A 21,050-nucleotide genomic window follows, 5' to 3' on the forward strand; every position below is an offset into this window, starting at 1 on the left:
CTGTTGTGGTTGGGGCAGCATGTCCAGAGCATTCCAACGAAGCCCTCGACGTTTTTAAGTATGATCGACGTGCAAAATATTTTTTATTTTGGAGGTATGTGATTTGTCTTGTGGCCACCCGGTAAAGCATGACTGGGGATTTATGATTATGGATTGAAAGTAGTAAAGCATGACCAAGGACCTCTCCACCCTGTAAATTATGACCGGGGATTTATGTATGTGGGAGTGGACATCCGGTCGAAAGGCTGTGGTGATCTCTGCCAGCCCAGTACTGTGGTTTAGTCTGATCAGGCGATTTATGTTACGGGCCACTTGCTTTGAAACATATTTCTACGAAAAATTATATATGATTATGTATGATATGATGGAAGTACTTTTATGAAAATTTTTATGCGGCTATGACACGTCTATGCTTATGCATGCTGAGCTTTTACTATATACGCGCTACTTTCAAATGCATGTGATTTTATTAAGTACTATTTTCTATTCATGATTTATATGTGTTGATTCTTTAGGCTCACTAGACTTGATCGATGCAGATGTTGATACTCAGACTGTGTACAGTGCAAACCCGAGGACCGCTATTGTTATGAAAGGATTTTATGCACGTTAAACTTTTTATTCTGATTTTTATTTATTCAAAATTTTGTGTGCTAACAAGTATTTTCATATGCTCGTTTTGGATAATGTTTTTACAGTAATGAAGATTGATTTTTTTTATGCCATGAAAATAATTTGTACTTGGATTATTTTTAAGAATTTAGTCGATCATTTTATTTAAATTCAGAAGGTTTATGTTTACTATTTAAATAAGAAAAATTTTTATTTTCCGCAAATTTTAAAGTAGTATTAGTTATTTTATTACGGGATGTTACACTCCTCTTTTTTGTTGATCACAAAACTTGGATAAACAATCGATTCAACTAACATATTTCTCCCCTTTTTTTGTGTGAATCAAAAAGTCATATTTTGAAAATATTTTAAGCACAAAATTTTCTCCCCCTCAATATTTATAAATAATCTCTCCATTAAAATTATAATGAGTTATCCCCCTATATTTTTGAAAGTTTGAAATTTATAAAAATAGAGGAGTGACTAACCAATTTTCTCCATGACTCATTTTCTGCTGCAGTACATGTGCTCTGCCTTCAAGGAATAAACTGCTTTTTCTCGAACATAAATAGGATGCATATTTTATACCGCTACAATCCTCTACGAGTCTAGTTTGCAATGAAAAAAGCGGTTCGTCCTTTGGACACTCGAGCAAAGAGATATGTCATTTTTCCCACGGACGCTGTAAGCTGAACGAAAATTAAGTTTTGCATATATATATTTAAAAAATCTGAAATTTTCGAATTTTAAACATCAAAATTAGCTTCAATGTTCTTTTAAGAACAACCCGCTCTGATACCATTTGACAGAATTGATTAGAGGGATCAAATCGTTGAGGTACAATAGCTTGATTCTTGAAATATTGAACACCGATGATTTAAATTGAGTTTGGTTTTCAAACCAAGCGGAAGACACTCAAAATAATCTTTCGTAGAAACCGATTAAATATTTTGTAAAGCATTTAAAATATATGCAAGTTGAATGAGTAAAAATATTTTGGTTGAAGCACTTTATCCAACACTTGGTATGCAATATTTTGGTATTTGAATAACACATAAAACGTTTCAACAATGCATCTTTAAAAACAATGGAAATGATAAGTAAATGCAAAATATAAATAGACACGAATGTTTTTATGAATGTTCGGAGATTTACGATTCCTACGTCACCCCTTCTTCCCCTTGGGAAGGATCCATTAAAAGACTTTGATTTATACATCTTGTACAAACCCATTTCAACTTAGGACATATCTCTTGCCTAATTGAAACTCCTAGCACACTCGCGATTGTAGGCCGCAGCCTCACAATCCGCATAATGTTTAACGTCACTTACGTCAAAGCTACAAACACAATCTTCAATGTCTTTGTGTGAAGACTCACTCAACTAAACTTTGAAGTTCAACTCTCTTGTATATGTGTGAGTGATTGTGTGGAGAAATTTATCCTTTACAATGTATATCTCAAATGTACCTTCACACAAGTGCTTGTGCTATCAACTAGCAGATTTCTTCATGCTAACTGCCAATGCTTTGAATCCATTTCAAAGGCTCTTGTTTGATCTTCAATATGTTGTATTTATATGCCCTAACAATTATATATACATTAGTTACAAAAACATAATCCTTTGGAAAGTTTCTACACTATTTCTGAAATTGCAACGGTCAAATTCGCCTTGCTGGATATTTTCCTGAGCCTCAACTGGTCAACCGATCAACTTTGGTCAACTGGTCAGCAAATCAACGGGTCAGCGGTTCAACCGATCAGCAGTTCAACCAGTCAGCAGATCAATCTGGTCAGTAGTTCAACCGGTCAGCAGCTTAATCTGCTCAGGAGTTCAACCGGTCAACAGTTCAATCTGCTCAGCAGTTCAACCGGTCAGCAGCTCAATCTTCTCAGCAGTTCAATTGGTGTGCTGAAATCAGCATCTTAAGTTTCGATTCAGACTTTGACTTATGAAGATGATTTGTATATCATTGTCTTATCTTTCCAACATATATTGAATCGCTTCATTTCAATAACCGAGCTGAGAGGTATGGCCAAAATGCCACAACTGATTGTTGTTTTCGTGCAATCAGTTTGGTCATTCAGCGAACGGTTTGACCTAGATAACATCCAATTTTGCCCAAGTGATGTGAAATACGTCTTGTTCCAAATTAAGTTTTCTGATCAGTCATGTTGGCGGATTGTCATTTGAATCATTCAGCTAAGAGATATCATTAAAACACAGAAGCTCGCCAGAAATTCAGTTTTGGCTAAATTCAATTTCAGTTTCTTTCTTGTCTTTGTAACTTCACACGTGAGTAAATATGTTAGAAATACAATAACAAGTTTTTTTAACATAAAAATCAAGATTGCGAGCATAGAAATTTTTATTGATACGGTAGGTTTTAAACATGCAATTTCATAAATAATAATATAAGAGAAAATATTATATATGCAGATAAATTTTTCTCCAACATTCGGACACCAATTTAAAAAAGAAACAAGAGGTTTTCTCTTTTTTATTTCATTGATTATTTATACAAATAGAAAATTCTACAAAACTCATTAAACAAGAATTCAAACGTCTGACGCACCTCACTTCCCATCTGAAATCAATTCATGGACCAGTTTACATCACCGGAAACAACTGACGCCGAATACTCGCAGAAAATGAGACAAGTAACAGAAAAAAAATGCAGGAATTATCATGATCCCGTCGAAGACTAAGTGAAAGCTACTTCATCATGCAATTTACTTGATACCAGGAAAAGATGGCAAGACCGTGATGAGGGGATCTCCATAGCCTACAGCCTCTGCATACGTATAAAGCAAATAAAACAATAAGAAGAGGAGTCATTAGTCGTCCTACTAATTCTTATGTTGACTCATGTCTCCTTGTTACAAATGGTATAGGGATTAAAAAAAATCCCATTTTTTTACAATGATCGATAAGATAATAATCTATGTGCAGATAATTTTCCCCAAGTTCCACTTGAAAGAAAATATCCCACCCACATCACTTCACAAGTTCTTTTACTCCGCAACAATTTCTTTTACTCGCAAATTGCAATAATCATGCAAACATTTATCCCCAAAATATGACATTTGTTCTAAAGATCTCATTTGGTGCCAAAGCAGGAAGTCTTCGAATATCGGTTGTGCTTACATCAGATTTATTTGTCAATCACGAGAAAACTAAGGGATGAAAATTTCACAGAAATTAAAAATCATGGGAAAAGAAAGCAAGTCATCTTACCTCCATCACTGTAAAGAACCTTCAAAACTTCCCCAGCAACATCTGACTGCTCAAAGATTATTCCAGGATGACCAAAAAACAAAAAAGGAAAAATCCTTAGTATATCATCATGAAAGTAGAGTCACAATTTAGAAAATAGAAAGTGAGGCTCACTTTGACAGGCAGTTGGGTGCCAAACTGATCCAAAAACCCAATCACTTGTCCCTCCTTGATCACATCACCCTATACTCAAAACCCGATTAAAGTTCATATGATACATGTAAATGTTGTTACAAGGATTACAATGGATCACTTGACTATTGCAATGTTCTAGTGATAGTACGAGAGAATTCAAAAACTTAAGGCAAAGCCCTTATGTACATAGGAAGCAAGAAGAAAAAATATTAAAACCACAAAATTTAATCCCTCCAACTAAAGTACACTCAACAAGGCATAAATCAGCAGAGGGTCCTGAAAGATGAATCACTTTTAATTACACTGTATGGAACAAAGTTAATATCAGCAAGATGTCAGTTAGCCTTTCTATTACTTCCAAGACCCTTGAAGATCATTCTTAGAACTTGGAATTTCTTGTCAAATATTAGAAGCTAGCAAGATATCGCTTCATTCTCTAATCACAGCTTAAGAAAAAGTAAAACAAGCAATAATGCAAAAAGACACCATCACCACTGCCAAGAGGTAAAAAGTTAAATGTAATTAAATGTTTACCCGCAACCAAAGTATTTTACATTTTGTTTCCGATTTTCTGAAATTGGTGTTTGGGTGGGAAGAAGAAAATACTGTGATTGATATGACTAGAGTCGATATTTGCCAAACTGACAAAAATCCAAGATCATTAATACCTGCCTAATCACAATGAATAATACCGCTAGCATAAGCTAAAATAAGAAGGGGGGGGGGGGGGGGCACAAAAAATGGGAAATCACAAGGTAATACCTCTTTACAAGCAGGTGGCTGCTTCTTTCCTTTCAAAGTCCTAGCCCTTCTGAATGTACCAACCTAATATTGAAAAGAGAGTGAGAAAGCATGTGTTTTCACGACATGCAACCGCATGCAAGGGATTGTACTATACATACCGTGGGTGAGGATACTATAACATAGCCATCAGATCTCATAGCCTCTATCACCGCCAATTTGGCTGCCTTCTCAACAGAGACATTAGTAAAGGGGCTCACTTTCTCAGCAGAAGATTTAGATGGGGGTGAAGGGGCACTAGTTGGCGCATCAACTGGTTTACTGGGGATATGTGGTGAAGTTTCTTGGGTAAAAACTGGGGCAGGGGCTGTTGGCACATCAATGTTCCGCTTCATGTGAATTTCAAAGGCCCCAAACTATCACATGGTAAAACAAATCCATGAAAATATGAATTTCGATTTCCAACACATGAAGTAGTACAATCGCGACCTGGTAGTGGCATTAGTCTACGACAATTTTATCTATGTTATATTATAAAGCTTGGGCCCATTAGAGTAAGCACATTGGTATCACCTATCACACCCAAAATCTTTCCAATTTTGCCCACAAAATTCTATATAAATAGAGATTTTATTTTATGTACCTATTAATATTTTTTAACACATTCCACCAAATCTTTCTCGACATCTCAATAATTTCTAAATATTTATTAAATCATCTTTTAATAAATCAGCCATCATTTAAACATGGAAAATTATATCTAAAACAATTAGTTGAAAATAAAAAATATATTTAAACAAAAAATAATATTTAAATATTATATTACACGTTGTGGTGTATATTATTTAATTGAAGACACACAACAACCATTTACAACCAAACCTATTAGTTTTTCTTTAATTATCATGTTCGTTGATGAAGCTATTCATGGGTAAAAGAAAAACTATCAATAGTGTATAAATACATTAGTCATAAACCTTGTAGGCAAATACACCTTAGCTATAGTTAACGATGGCTAATGTTCAATTTCAGCAATCATGACAAAAACGCAACAATCAAATGCTTGTATGTGTGTTTTACTGCAAAAAAATCTCACCTGGCTGAGCATTCAGGAGAAATATGTACTTATCAAATACATATGTATATTTTGCACACTCTTTTACTGTAGTCATTACTTAACCTACCAGACAGTCTTAAATAACATCTTATTCTTCTACATAGATCGAAGTAACGTCAAAAACAGTCTCACACGTTTCTTAAACTTTTTCTTTACCTGATGCATAAAAAACCTGAAATTTGAGGAACGGATGAAATAAAATTTATGGGGTTTCCATTACTATTTTACTATCTCGGTGACATGGCAATTAATTTCAAGTTCAGAAAAAAGAGATGTAGGATTACGTAATTATGTACTTAATAGAAGGAACAAAGTTACATTGTAATTCTATTGCCAAAAATATAAAAAACTTCAGAGTTTCCACATTAACATAATTTACCTTAACTTTAAGCTCGGCAATCTGTGTTTCATCACATACTTCTTTGAGCAGATCCTGATAAATGTTGAATCATATGAGTCAAAAGAAGAAGAAAAAAGAGGAAGATAATTTGCTTAAAACTAGTATTCAGAACCCTAGGACTGATAGAAATCAAGATTTAAAATTCGCTAGACACTAGTCGGGCGCCAGACCAAAGCCCGGCGCTTAGGCAGGGACTAGGTGCCGTTAAGCGGATTCCACGGTATCAACATAATCAGATGGTTTGTTAGGGCAAGCCAACAAATCGCATTTCTTGTTGGACTTTGGTTTAGGGCCAATAAAAAAATTAGTTTTCATATTTTTTTCAATAGGGCTTTTAATTTTTTTTATAAAAATTTCAAAAAACAAATCCCGTAATTTTTCGAGCCCCTAGGGCCGCTTAGGCGTCCTTGCCGCCTAGGCTGGTCGACTAGCACTTTTCGGTAGGCCGATTATAGAGAGTGCATCCTCAAAACTCAATGACAGGATAACCATAATCTAAAGATCCCGAGATTAAGATCACAAGGAAATTCTAAGCTACCTTGATATCATATCATCCTCACAATTATCGTAAAGTGAATCACATAATTCACAACATTTTACAAGATTTCATGGACACAAAGGACCAACTAATAAACCATTTTAGAATTAGTCGCATAGTTATTTAGGGCGCAAGTCGCACTAAAATGCTAGGGTACCCTGGAGCTTGAGGCTCAAGGCACTTCATGCTTTCTCGAAGTAAAGCTGTTTTATCGAAGTAAAGCGCATTTAGCATAAATTTTAAAATTCAATATATATAAGGGGATTTATTCTATAAATCTACAATATTACACAAATTAAATTTTTTTCACAAAGATAACAAACATTATAAATTCAAATTCATTAATAGATAATGTAACGTAAATCATAACCAGAAAAAAATTTAATCATCTAAAATTCATTAGTAAGTCATCAATTCATAGGATATTAAGAAAAAAAACTTCAAACATCTAAATCATCAAATTCATCTTCATCCTCCTCAACTATATCATCATTTCCAAAACCATGGTGAGTAATGAGAGTAGAAGAAATTAGATTAAAAGTTAGAATTATAGTATCATCTAAATCATCAAATTTTTTTTATCTTTCTCAACTATATCATCATCATCATCATAGGGAGAAGATGATAGTAAAAGTTTGCACAGAGGATTTTTGAACTTTCTGATAAAAAAATCTTGCACAAACAAGTGACAACATGGTTATTTATCATTAAATAGCCATGAGCTTTGCTAATTGGGCCTCAAAATTGGTTGGGCTGGAGTTAATTTTTATTTATTTATAAATATCAGCCCACTTCTTTAAAGTGAACGCTTCTGTGCCTCTTGGATGCTTCGTGCCTTGGCAGAGACGCACACTTAGCTCAATTGGCACCAAGTCTCTTTGAACTATGTACTTATGCCAGGAGGTCATGGGTTCGAGACTTGGGGAGGTAACACTCCAACAACTTGGTGTGGAGAGTTCTATGAGTAATGATGCATGTGGAAAGCCCGTGAGGGAAAAGGCCCCAGTGGGAACCCAAGATGGGACAAGGCTCCCGAGGGAGCCCAAGATCGGGATAGCCCATGGACGTTACAATAAAAGGCGCGGTTGGTGGAGTGTTACCTCCCCAAGTCTCGAACCCATGACCTCCTTGACCAAAAAAATATATATCTGGTTTGACAACATGTGACTACAAAATCGTGAGCTTTCTGAAAGGTTTGCCAAGTAAACAATAATCTTTAAATTTAAATGATAATTATGTTACAATAGACTAAATATATTTACAATTAGATTGTTTCACACACATTAACCTAGTTTATGTTACACGCATCAATTCAGGAGCTCCTGTAAGAAACTGAATGAATGATTTTTGTAGACAACATGTGTACAAGTCCAGATGCATGATTCGAAAATCCCACATGAATCACGTGCTCCACTTATTTTTCGGAGTATGAAAGTGATTTGAAAGTAAATTAAGAATAAAATATTTCCTCAATTATCCATAGTGATGACTATTAAGAGTTTGATCCTGAACTAGGTCTATGCTTTCTAACAATACCGTTGACAGTAACTGTTTCATGAATGTTCAAAGATATGTCCAATTGAATCCCAAAGTGTTTTCGTATTATCGCTACAAATTTCAAAATTTGAAATGCGTTGTATCCCAAATAATTTTTCATGCTTTGACCGTTTCAAGTAACTTTTTTAAGTTAGTCAGTATTTATTTTCATCTTAAACTCCAAAGAAAGCTATACTGAATTATAAGAAACAAATAACTTATGTACAAAGCTTGAAAGACGGGGCATTTCCACACGAGCACTTGAATCTGATGATGCTTTATACCTCAAAACCATTGGGAAAAGTTGCACTGAAGTGTGAATTCTTCTCTAGCAAGCCATGCTGTTGACTTTCTGGTACAACAGCTCCATTAGGGTCACCTGGGTGACATGACATTTTTAAAGTGCTAAATTGTGGGATCCATATAATGATAATAGCTCACCATTAGATTTGGCTGCTAGAGCAGTTTCAGAGGTCTTCACACAAGACACGAGTATTGGTCTACGGCTATTTGTGGATGAAAATATCTTCCCACCACACACGGTCAATCTACATAAGTTGGAGAAGACACCATTATTCATGGTAATGACACAAGGTCTTTCAAATGTGGACTTTGAATGTGAACTTAGGGTGACAGCATCTGAAACACACAAAAGAATTCCAAACAAAGCGTCAGATACAGTTGAGTTTTTCAAACATAAGGCGAGATGAACCTTAGACATGGTAGGAACATCTATCCTTTTACCTAGGACCAATTTATATTAACCTGAGATATACCATCAGATAAACAGTTGAAACCAGAAAACACTTAGTTGATCCAGAGCGTCCTTTCACAAATTTATATACCAGCATGCATGAAACATCTTTTCTATTTGCCTCTATCAGGATAATAGTTACCGGGCACTAGAAAAAGGAAAACAAGGTTGTAGACTTTAAAAGGATAAATCTTAAGAATAAGATGTGTAAGCAATAAATATGCCCGAACGTCAGAAAAACACCAAGACATCCACCATAAAACAAGCATAATGAAGTACAAAAACCCCACAAACATCCACGAACATACAATATGCTGGTAATTCAAGTCGATCACAGACTAAGGTCTTTATGCATATGTAAGAAAAAGTCAGGAATAAATATAAGACACAAAAAAAAAATTTAAGCCAAAAATGAACCTTGAGACAAACAACAATAAATCAGCAGGACAGTCTTAGGTCAGGACATAACATTTAATTTTGATTCTTAATATAATTTCCCTTTTTGCCTTCCCTTTCCTTTTGAGAGAAACTCAAGTCTATGAATGCTAAGATAATAAAGTAATGTTAAGATACAAGGAGACTTTAGGAAGCTACACATCAGATATTCATAAATGAATCCACTGGTTTACAAAGATCACATCAAAATAATCGAATATAAAGTCTAATTAAAGATCACAGAGGCTAGATTAGCGTTGACTACAGGTGGCTGTTTGCCTGTTTGCTATGTTGAACATCTCGGACACTCAATGGACACTGGCTTAATAAGATTTTAAGAAAATTACAAGACAAACTCTTCCAAGCTTGTTTTTGTTTAACTTATACACTGCTACTTTGGTAGTACGATTATCGGAGTCGGGGGCAAAGGCTGCACGTTGACATAGGAGCCTAAGCCTAGGACACGTGGATGGACCAAAGTACAACTATCAATTTTACGTTAACCTTTTTTCCACTGAACATGCATTTTCTTTCACACACTCACAATCTCGGGTATCAGTAAGTAAAATTAATTTCAAGCCGCATATAAATTTACCAACTAAAAGCTAGAGATAATTAATCTATGTAGTTCATATGGCTGCAAAACATTTGCTGATTTGTTCACTCCTCTTCAAAACACTACACAATAGCAAGCATTCACCCAGGCTCGCCACATCCAAAATCTAACATAAAATAACTATAATACACCAATCATAATGTCATTTCCTTGATTTGAATCCATCGGAGCTCAACACAAATCACAGCATTTCCTAATACTTGGTTCACAGATAAATAACAATACACATAAGTGTTTTCTGGTTTCAGTAATCTACAAGAGAGAGAACAGAGGGACTTACAGTGGAAAAAGAGGTGATTCACGGAGGCGGATTCCATGGAGATCAAAACCCAGGATGAAATCAAAGAGATCTAGCGAAATACAGCGAGGAAATTTTTCGTCTTATAGCTGCGATAAATGAGTTGGTTTTGGTTATGGGCATTGTTTCTGCTTCGAAATGTTCGCCGCTCTCATCAGTTTCTTCACCCGATCCCTAACGGCTCTGCAATTATACAATGTGCTATTTTTAGCCGACTTCCGCGCTTTCTACTCGTTGCGTGTAATCGTAAATGCGACTTTTTGATAAGTTATCCATTGTAAATTTTAAATTGTTATTTATTTAAATATAATATTGTTTGATTTTTACCATTATTAGGGAAAAAATTTAGAAAATTTATAGACATAACCAAAAACACACTTTAGATACATTTTTTCCGAGTTGACTAATTGAGTTTAATACATTTTTCCTAAAATATTATATGTGTTTCTTAATAGTGATCTCTTCGAATAAATGTACATATCTACCTTTTATAGACATTAGGGGATCATGTTGGCAAGGCAACTAAACTAGTGTGTAAGCTAGCTCAATCGATTCCACTTGGCTTTACTAAGTCCAAATCAGATTAATTACTCGCTCTTCTAAAGTTCATGGCTCATAATTTGTTGCTTTGCTGTTTGTCATGGTGGACCGCTTCTCTAAGTATGCCCATTTTTTTGTCGTTGTCGCACCCTTACCTAGTCGTCGTTGTTTCTCATCTTTTCTTTGATAACATTTTCAATTTACACAGTATTCCAAAGTCCATTGTGAGCGACCATGATCACTTTTACTGGCAGAATTTGGAAAGATCTCTTTCGACTGAGTGTATCGCATTTGGGCTTCTCGTAAGTGTAACTCCCTTAATAGAATGAGAAAACCGAAGCTGTCAATCACATCGTGGAAATGAATTTGCGAGGCTTTGTCGGAGACTGTTAGAGTAGGTGCTTAGCGAGCCAACTTGTAGTTTAGACTTTATTGACTCTAATGTAAAAAAAATTTCTATTTTAATAATATTTTACGATTTTGTCTAATTATGACATTTACTTTATCTGTATACATATGCAAGCTGCATAAATAAAATCATTGAATATTTAATAGGTACCATGAGGTCTTTCTCTCAATATAAGATGAAGAAACTCATTAGGAATCGCACCATATATTCTAAATAGATTTCAAGTCGAATCTTAGCTCGAGCTTGAGACTAGCATCTATGATGTAAACGTCATGTTTCATTGGTAAGGGCATTGAGATGTCTATTCATACAGATGAATGATCATTTGATGATGCACTAAATAACCTTCTGTCGGATTGTCAAAGTGGTTATCACTTATCGAGTGGAATAGACCGCGGTTATGGTTGTACATCATTAGTCATTTGACGCGAGACAATGTAGAGGCTCTACGCACTAACATGCACTTTGATCCGTTTGCCGACTTCATTGAGGGTCATTAGGTGGCAAGATTGGGTGTAGTTTCAAAATACATAGGAGCAAATGCATTGTAGTCAGAGATTTACTGTTTGCCTATGAGTGAAGATATTTATGTGATCTGATGAGTTAATAGTGCAAGGAATCTCTGGCTAGAGCAAAAAAATGTGTTTTCCTAGTTACACATACCATGTCACTGTTATTACTCAAAGATACATCACATTATTATCGAATTCATGTGCAACTCGCGATATACCAATTGTTGCAGATTCGATCGAGATATATGAGTTGAAAGAACCGTACCGGACGCTAATCATAACTTAAGGTTCTTGTAGGCACTATAAGCGATACCTAGGGTATCATGGGACGATGCTACTAGACGATCTTACCATGATCATATGGGTGAAATCATAAATGAGTTCTGACATTTCTTGATCAAGGTATTAATGAAAAGAATGGAGCTAATTAGGGTAAGCCCGAATAATAATAAATGTTAGTTTGAATCACATGGAAATGTGAACCCACAACTAGATATATACATGAAGCATTGAGGGTCACACAAGTATAGGACTTTGTGTTTTCGTTCAGAAAGTCAAAGTTCAAGGAGCTGAATTTGGCAACTATAATTTAATGGAGATCAAACCAATTGCTTATAAATGAGTTTGCAAGTTTATTCCATAAGATGGTAGAAAAGGAAGTTAGTTTAATTGCTAATTGAGGAAGTGATGTGATTCTTCAAACACGAAAAGCAAACGCGCTAAAAAACGAAATCACGTCCTCGATTCAATGAAATAAAGAACGTTGTGTTGTTCCGATCTTTTGAAACAAGTAAAGGTTTGTGATATTCACTTCTAAGCTACAAAAAACTTAGCAACAAATATTCACGAAAATAACAATCGATCTCAAACGAACCTTAAAACAACTTATCCTTGACAATCCGAGTTAAGAACAATCGACACAAGCCACAAAGTATTAAATTTTGATAAGTTTGATTTTGGTTGAACAAAGCAAAGCTTTGAAAATTTTGAGAGAAAACTCACAAAAACTTTTGTATAAATGCAATAATGTGTTTGACAATGTTCAACATTCATGCATATATGTTTACAAAACAAATAGATATCAATAATCAAGTTTCATAAATAATTTGTACTCTAAACAATGAAATAAATCTCTTTTCCGCGCAACAAGGCACGTGGGTGCGCCCAAGTTTGCATAGGTGCACGCGGGCTACTGTAATTCTTCACTTCGGGTAGCAAAGGGCATGCAGGTGCACCAGAAGCGGCATTGGTGCGTGGCTTGCGCGCGCTGGTGCGTGGATTCCGACGCTGGTACACATCTGGTTCGGTCCGGCACCACTTTTCTGTGTATCGCACGGGTGCACGAGATTTGGCGCTGGTGCACGGATGCTACTGCCCTCTTGATCATTTAGCATTTGAATGACGTTACAATGACCTCCAACATTGTTGCGATGTCCCCAAACCCCCCTAACCGAGACATCATGTTTGTAGCCCTTCTTGGTAGCTAACCACGTGAGACGTCTACTACTAAAAATACCGTTAGAGAATATATATATATTTTTAAAGCTAAATATCAAAATATACATTTTTATTTCAAAAATATATTTATAGGCGTGCATGCAATAACTACGCTCCATCATATATATATATTTTTAAAGCTAAATATCAAAATATACATTTTTATTTCAAAAATATATTTATAGGCGTGCATGCAATAACTACGCTCCATCACATAATTTAAAAATAAAAGGTATTCAATTACTGGATAAAAGTATTGCAATTTAAAAAAGCTCAAATAAACAACATGCAAGTCCTGTCAAACCAAAAACATATAAATAATAAAATGTAAGAAAATATCCATGATCTCTCCTCTCTCCTAAACATAATGTGCGGAAAGTATAGTCCTCGGGTTAGCATGCACACATCCAGCCCCGCCTAATCAGTCTTCGGCGCCTCCAATCTCTTCATCAATATGCTCACCTGCATCATTCACGCGTAGTGAGTCTAAAGACCCAACACACCAAAATCGTTATAACAAGTACATATACATAACATGCAACAGTGAAAAGTATTGTACTTAAAATAAACTTCATGATCTTAAAAGCGTGAACATAAACTTAACATAAACATAAACGTGTTAGAAACGTGCATCAACATATCAGCATATACGTATTCATTTTCTTTATTTGAATTCCGTTCATTAGCTGTGGCTTTCGTATCATCGTATTAGTCGATGGATCCATCTACGTATAACCACGGTACTCGGTGGCGGGGACATCAGCAACAATATTACCCATCCACTGAGCTCTGGCCTTACATGTCATCGTATTACCGTATCATCGTATTTAGTCACAACCAACTCCCTTCTTTCAAAACATGTCATTATATTCATCACTTATAAAAATCATACATATACATAAATTTTTCTTAAAATCAAGCATGCAACGAAATTTTCATATTTCCATAAAAGGTCATGTTCATGATAGCATATGCATTAAAAACGTGTAATTTTGTGATTAGGGCGCCACCAGGACTGCTAACTCGACCTAGTGCAAAATGATCTTTTTGCCCCTAGAAACCTTAATTGACTATTTTATCCCTGGACCTCAAAATTTCGACACGAAGCCAACCAAACTCCTTAAAACACCTCAAAACATATTTATAAACATTTCTTATACATAACCTCGAGCCCGTTCCATAACTTATACGATTCGTTTTAAAACTTGGACCGGGGTCCCGGTTTTAACCCGAATCAACCCGAATCTTAACCAAACTTCTCCCAACTTAAACCATGACTCGAACCTACATGACCAGCCCCTAAACCACTTGTTCCAGATCCCTTAGGACCTACGAATAACGCCCGAAAGTTGCTGGAATTTTTCTGCGCACCTACCACGAAACCCTAGTATTCCAAACCTTATTTTTTTTTTAAAAAAAATTCAATCCAATTTTAAAAGCAATGTATAAGTTAGGGATGTTTCATACTAGTTCTTGCAGAAACTATCAGTGATACATATGAGATCATAGGACGATGCTACTAGATACTCTTACCATGATCCGATGAGTGCAATCAGACTTGAGTTCTGACATTCTTGAAAACATTTGATTGTCAAATTATAATATTTTTAGCGGAGAAAAATATTAAAGCGGAGATATTCTTGAAAAAAATATCTCCGCTTAAAATCAAGAATAGTTTGGTGTCTATAATTTAAAATGTAAAGATAAAAAATCTAAATACCCTATTGTTGGTATTTGAATCATACGATACTCAAAAAAATATTTGATTGTCAAAATAAATTCTGTTGAAAAATTTTAAAATTTCGCTACGTTTTGGGTTCGAAAAAACAATACTCTAATCGGACTACCTATAAACCTCAAATGCAAGAAATCCGAGGAGAGAGAAGAAAAAAGAAATCCAAAAGAATAAGCTATTTATATCTCATGATTCACGAGAGATTACAAAGACCAGGGATAAGCTATATAGCCAGCATGCTAGTTGAGACTGAATCTTGAAAATAGTTGCACCTTGACCGAAATGAGGTGTTTGTCGACACAACAAAGTACGGCACAATCCAAGGACACAGTCCACATAATGTAGCACAATCATGGCCCATCTATTTATAAAATCGGGGGGGGGGGGGGGGGGGGGGGGGTCATTTAATACATTTCTAAACCAAACCTAAAAAAAGGAACAATGCTAAGATCTTTACTTGTCTTCCACAAATCTCAGTGCCACACCATCTATTATACTGACAAAAATAGAATAGGTGGCGGCGAGCTTCTAGTTTGTACGTATTTCATACAAGTAGCAAAAGCCAATGTCAAAGAGACATTACAGAAGCTGCTTTAATAGACATCTTTAAATTTCATTGTAAGTTCATTTACATTCAGTTCACAATGAACCACCAGTCCACCACTCAGGATAATAACAGAGCACAAGTAGGAGGCCAAATCAAATTAGTTAGTGGTTGCCAGTCAGTTTCTCAAAAACAACCCTTCCTATGTTGGGATAGTCCATCAAACATTACATCAAATTAAACTATCACACCACTTTTTAAATCTCTTATCACCAGCGTAAGTTGCATCGCAATCAAAAATCGCATTCTTGAAAACCAATGTTGCAAATGGCGGGAAGCGGTGGCGGTCACTACCGTCTCGGTCACCTAGGCGCCTGAAATTTTTTTAGAAATTATTTTATAAGTAATTATATATAATCACTGCTTAGGCGATTGAGTATTTTTAGAAATTTTTTATAGGTTTTTTAGAAATTTTTTATAGATAATCATACATAATCATGCAATGTAATCACAAATAATATCATTTTTTATGTAATATATGTAATTAAATTATATTTATGCATAAAAAGCTTCATACAATATAATACAATATAGACAAAGTGCAAATAAATATATAAATACAAACTAACAAGATAATTAAGATGGTGGCGGCAAATGGAGATAGTTTGAGACAGGTGACGGCTGATGGTAAAAGACACTTGAAACCAAAAGTAAATACAAAAGAGATTGAAAGATGTTTTTATTATAACTAGGGTTTTTTTAATTGATTGACTGGTTTTTAAAATTATTTGGCTTTGACAGTTAACTAGAATTTTAAAATCATTGACCGCCTTGGCCACCATCACCTCTGCCACCTGCTCGCCTACCTTGCCTGTCGGATAGCCTCGGACCACCTATAGAAACCGCCTTAGACAAACGCGGGGCGGTCGAGGGCCGGCTATCGCTTAGGCGGTCGTCTCGATCGCCATTTAGAACATTGTTGAAAATATAATCATATAACTCTTCCTCTGGTGCATCAATCATCATAAAATTCATAGATCCAAAAAAGAACTTATTCAATCTTAAATACTTCCTTTTATATGGAACACTGCAAGAATATAGCTGATGCTTTTATTACTCTGGATAAATCTGTCTCACGTATAAATTAAACCAGAATGCTAGGATTCATAACCATACAGCGGGAAATATTCTGAAACAAAAAACGCACACGGTTTAAGTAAATATCAAGTAAAAGTTTTTCAATTAATGTGTTTTAATAGGCAGAACATGAGAAGATAACTCAGCTCACTTTGTCAGAGTTTCTGTTATCAATATAATTTGTATGCAGACCTATTTGGCATCTTCCTTTGGGTCATCAGAATCAGAATCACTAGCATTGTAACCTAAAGGAAAAACAAAAAAATTATATCAAGAAAACAAAGAAGGGCGAAAACAGATGGAACCATTAACATATTAATAGTTAGAGAACATGAATATCTAGAACCTGGATGTTTATCGCCAACTTTCCACACCGAAGACCGACTCTTTGCGGCCCTGCCAATCCACGCTCTTCCCTACAATACAAACGATGATAAAATACAAGCTAAAAGCATGTCTCATGGTCCTGCTATGCGAAATTAAATCTTCATTTCGAAAAGTAAAAATCTTTGACGTAAGACTGAATTTAAAGAACATAATTACAGGTCTCTTGCATCCGAACCGCATTCTTTTTTGTTTTCTGGCTAAAGGGTCTGTTTCCAGTTTCTCAAGATGTCACACAGAATACGAGAATTGATTTCCATTTTTCTAAGCTATCATTATCAAGTGACCTTTCTCGGTCAAAATAAAGGGAATTGGATTCTTCTCATGTTTTATTGACATACCTTCTTGCTTTACTTCACTACTATAAATGGGTTCTTTGAGCACAATTTTAGGGGACAGCAAAAGCATAAAGAAAACTACTGCAGATTTCACTTCCTGAACTGAACTCCGTCAAAATCTCCAATAGTCCAATCCACTAAACAATATCTACACACGCTTATCATTCATAAATTTGATCTCCACATTTTTCGCACAAATTATCCAAAAAAATACCATAAAGATTCAGACTTTGAGCAACCAACGACCACAAATACAGCAGATACCCTTAGCACAGCCAAAAAAAATATGATAAAGAAAACAAAGAACCAAATAAACCTTCTGGGCATCTCTGGCTACACCATATCCCCTATAATACATCTGGCCAACGAGCACCTGCATGGCAGTATCACCAGTTTTGGCCTCTTTAAGCGTATCCTGAAACCACCGGTTGACGCAGTCAGTCACCACCTCAGCCAGAGGTAACCGCCGCTGCCGTTCCGACTTATCCGCCGCCTCCATGCCTCGATTGTTAAGCTTCAGCCTGTGCCGAGACTCCGGCCCTGGTCCAGCAGGGTGGGAGGAGGATATGGGTCGCGGAATTTTGGCGGTGGGTGGCGATTGGGTGGGGCGGCGGAGGCTGGTGCGGGTGGAGGTTATGGCTTTTGCGAAGTGTTCGAATCTGTGCGCAGCTGGAATTGATTTTCCCATAAATTAAAATTAAAATTAAAAACAATCAAAAAGTACTGATTGAGTGCGAATCATCTGAACAAAACTTTATTTTTTAATCTTTTTTATATTTTATTGTAAGAACAGAATTTGGGGAGGATAAGATAGAATTTGTTTTTCATATTTAATTTAATTTTGAAAAATAGAATTATAATCCGAAATTGAACAATAAATATTCAAATTCAATTCGTTCAACTTAAAATTTGATTTATCCAATGTATTTGTTTGTCGTTCCATAATTGTATACGCTTTTTTTCACCATTTTTATTAAAATCGGTTAACTCACGTAAAATGTTTAGAGAAGGTTGAATAAACATGTAGACTTTTTTGAGTTTTTTTCGAATGTGAGTCAATTCTTTGAGAAACTGATCTCGAAATCATATATGTCTATATCAGTCAGTTAACTAAAAATAGTGCGTAAATAAACTAAAAAATACATTTGAAAATATAAAAGAATAGACGTATTTTTTTGGATGTTTGGATACTTCAAATGCTCCTACGTTACCTCTTCTATCTCAAGGATAGGTTTTCACTAAAAAGACTTTTGTTAATTACAACAAGACGTAATACATTACTTCAATTTGGACTTAAACACTGTCAAACTGAAACTCTTAGCTTCTTTTATACTTATTAGTTAATAACTGAAATGCTCAAAGAGTGGCTTGGTTGCTATGAATAAATCAATGAAGTATGAGCTTTAATTTGTGATTTGCAAACTGGATGTGAGCTTTAAAATGAATCGCAACTGACTTGATAACTAATTGTTCTTAAGTAGTTGTATAATTGATATTCTCGTGAAAGCGTCGTATCTTGTCCACAATTGAACTCCTTAGCTATTTATAGTCTTCGATTCAAATGGAAACATTGAATGCATTTAATAATAGTGTCTGTTGAACCGTCTTTTGTCCATGTAGAAGTTCTTCTGACAATAATACGATGCATCATACTGTTGTGCATGCATCATACTGTTGTGCGCCGACTGATTTGCTCAGGTACAGAAGGTCAGTTTGTGTACTGTAACTCAAATTGTAACTAATGATGTGGCCAACTGATCAGGAGTTAAACTGGTCGAATGATAAGTTAAGCTTGTCTATATTGGATAATCAGTTCTAACTGATGTCTTTTTAGTTTGAAAGCTTTGTTAGCTTCAGTTTGAGTATTTCATTTTTACTATATCAGTTCTGCGAATATCACATTTAGTTCTGATCTTTAATTCTGATATCTAATCTCCGAATCTTTTATTTTCATCAGTTTTGAGACTTATTTATGGTTTTGAGAACCTTATTTTATTAACTTTAGTTCTACTTAATTCATTTCAATCTGATAAGTTTTCTTCAGTTCTATGACCAGTTCGGTGCTATCAGCTCGGTCACTGTTCAGTTCTGGTCTTTAGTTCGGTTATTGGTTGGTTTTTCAAACTCTGAAACTTATAATTTTCCAACAATTTCCTCTTTTTTGGTGTTTGACAAAACTTAAATTTTCTGAACTGGTTTGTAGATAAAATAAGTATGCTGAAATATACAGATTCGTACATAAATAAGAAAGAACTTGTCATAAATCTTGAAAGAGGTAAGTAAATATTCTTACAATCATTTTAAAATATAAAGAAAGTTAAAAATATTGAGGTCCCTCAGACTAATAACTGATATCGGACAATGTTCACTTTTTTCTTTCTTGTTGACTGGTCCTTTATCAGTTTTGCTGTCTGGTTCAATGTGCTTCTTGTTGTGCTCAGTCTTCTTCTTCTCTTACTTTTTTTTGTCAATACCCGTCATTTTAGAAAATAAGAGAAATGTTGAACTAACATGTGCTGATACTTTAGCAAATTGATCTTGCACAATGTCAATCTTCTTTGACAAGCTTGTGTTCACAAAATTTATCCTCTAGCTGAGTAGTTCTTGGGAGGTGACCAGTTTAGGTGTTTTGACTACCTCTCTTTTCATTTTCTCAACATTTGTGAATAGGGCAGACGCAACCTTGGTCAGTTTTTTTCAAGTCTTTCATTGTATGATTTTTGTGAGTATCTAAATTTAAAAAATGTAGCAGCTGAGTTGACTTGACCTGATAGATGGTTGACCCAAGATCTGTCAAACAGGAGATAATATTCTCGAGCATCACATCAGTTGCGATTGGTAGTTCCTGAGAGAAGTCTTCAGCAATAGTCTTGGCTTTCTCTTTCTCACTGAAATCCACAATTGCTAGAGGTCCAGGTTCAGCTTCTTGGTCCACATATTTAGCAACTTCATTAACTGCTTCCTCTTGAACTAAAAGACTCTGAGGTTGTTCTGAATTAACATTAAATACAACAGGTTCCTCAGCAGCCTTCTTTCTAGCAGAAATTATGTGTTAAGAAGCTTCAGAAATGAAGAATGTCTCAGGAACCACTAGAGTAGTGGAAAATAGTTTAGTTGAAACTGATGGTTTCTGTACTGGGTTTTGGCTTCTTCAGTTGGCTCAGTTTGTAGTGCCCAAAAACCAATACACGTAAAACATGCATAATTTAATATGTTAATTAATTTAATTGATTTAAAAGAATTAAATGATGAATTCAACATGTTTAATTTATTTTAAATATTTATAAGTTTATTTTTATGAGATTTAAATACATTTCTTGAGTTTGAGTTTTTCAGGCGAATATTCGATGCTTGGCCGGAGATAGGAGACCGGAGACGATTAAGACGATAAAATTAAATGTTATATTTTATTTTAAGTTAAAAAATTATTTATTTTTAATTATTTATGAAATATAGCATTTTAAGGTAAATTTAATTTATTAGATGAATTAAAATA

The 21,050-nt window shown here is 35.0% G+C and overlaps 2 protein-coding genes across 7 annotated transcripts; both read right to left on the bottom strand.

The window, feature by feature from the left end:
- Positions 1-3,081: 3,081 nt before the first annotated feature.
- On the bottom strand, positions 3,082-10,653 carry LOC140989483 (uncharacterized). 4 transcript variants are annotated; one of them, XM_073458678.1, is made up of 10 exons: positions 10,441-10,647; positions 9,132-9,257; positions 8,797-8,994; positions 8,640-8,734; positions 6,261-6,314; positions 4,926-5,180; positions 4,786-4,848; positions 4,003-4,071; positions 3,850-3,895; positions 3,082-3,406 (listed from the first exon to the last, which is right to left on the bottom strand). In XM_073458678.1, the coding sequence occupies exons 3-10, from the start codon at positions 8,933-8,935 to the stop codon at positions 3,345-3,347; spliced, it is 783 nt and encodes a 260-aa protein (XP_073314779.1). In that variant the 5' UTR covers positions 8,936-8,994; positions 9,132-9,257; positions 10,441-10,647; the 3' UTR covers positions 3,082-3,344. The 4 variants fall into 4 exon arrangements, with proteins under 4 accessions (XP_073314779.1, XP_073314780.1, XP_073314778.1 ...); XM_073458679.1 differs by having other exon boundaries at positions 9,121-9,257; XM_073458677.1 differs by lacking the exon at positions 9,132-9,257 and having other exon boundaries at positions 8,640-8,707; positions 10,441-10,653.
- Positions 10,654-15,363: 4,710 nt separating this feature from the next.
- LOC140989244 (uncharacterized) lies at positions 15,364-18,317 on the bottom strand. Of its 3 annotated transcripts, none has more exons than XM_073458404.1 (4): positions 17,871-18,317; positions 17,179-17,248; positions 16,984-17,077; positions 15,364-15,512 (listed from the first exon to the last, which is right to left on the bottom strand). In XM_073458404.1, the coding sequence occupies exons 1-3, from the start codon at positions 18,240-18,242 to the stop codon at positions 17,025-17,027; spliced, it is 495 nt and encodes a 164-aa protein (XP_073314505.1). In that variant the 5' UTR covers positions 18,243-18,317; the 3' UTR covers positions 15,364-15,512; positions 16,984-17,024. The 3 variants fall into 3 exon arrangements, with proteins under 3 accessions (XP_073314505.1, XP_073314504.1, XP_073314503.1); XM_073458403.1 differs by lacking the exon at positions 15,364-15,512 and adding an exon at positions 16,747-16,884 and having other exon boundaries at positions 17,871-18,316; XM_073458402.1 differs by lacking the exon at positions 15,364-15,512 and having other exon boundaries at positions 16,747-17,077; positions 17,871-18,316.
- Between the last annotated feature and the right edge of the window lie 2,733 nt (positions 18,318-21,050).

The sequence above is a fragment of the Primulina huaijiensis genome, chromosome 12, assembly GCF_012295235.1.
Source record: "Primulina huaijiensis isolate GDHJ02 chromosome 12, ASM1229523v2, whole genome shotgun sequence".
Lineage (NCBI taxonomy): Eukaryota > Viridiplantae > Streptophyta > Magnoliopsida > Lamiales > Gesneriaceae > Primulina > Primulina huaijiensis.

Excerpts from the sequence above, each read along its gene's own strand:
- LOC140989483 (XM_073458676.1), bottom strand. The coding sequence starts at position 10,477 with ATGGAATCCGCCTCCGTGAATCACCTCTTTTTCCACT. Across the intron at positions 6,315-8,639 it reads CTTTTCCCAATGGTTTTGAG|GATCTGCTCAAAGAAGTATG; the intron begins GTATAAAGCATC and ends AACATTTATCAG. Across the intron at positions 3,407-3,849 it reads GGTTCTTTACAGTGATGGAG|AGGCTGTAGGCTATGGAGAT; the intron begins GTAAGATGACTT and ends ATACGTATGCAG.
- LOC140989244 (XM_073458404.1), bottom strand. The coding sequence starts at position 18,242 with ATGGGAAAATCAATTCCAGCTGCGCACAGATTCGAACACTTCGCAAAA. Across the intron at positions 17,249-17,870 it reads TAGCCAGAGATGCCCAGAAG|GGAAGAGCGTGGATTGGCAG; the intron begins GTTTATTTGGTT and ends TTTGTATTGTAG. Across the intron at positions 17,078-17,178 it reads AGTTGGCGATAAACATCCAG|GTTACAATGCTAGTGATTCT; the intron begins GTTCTAGATATT and ends TTTTTCCTTTAG.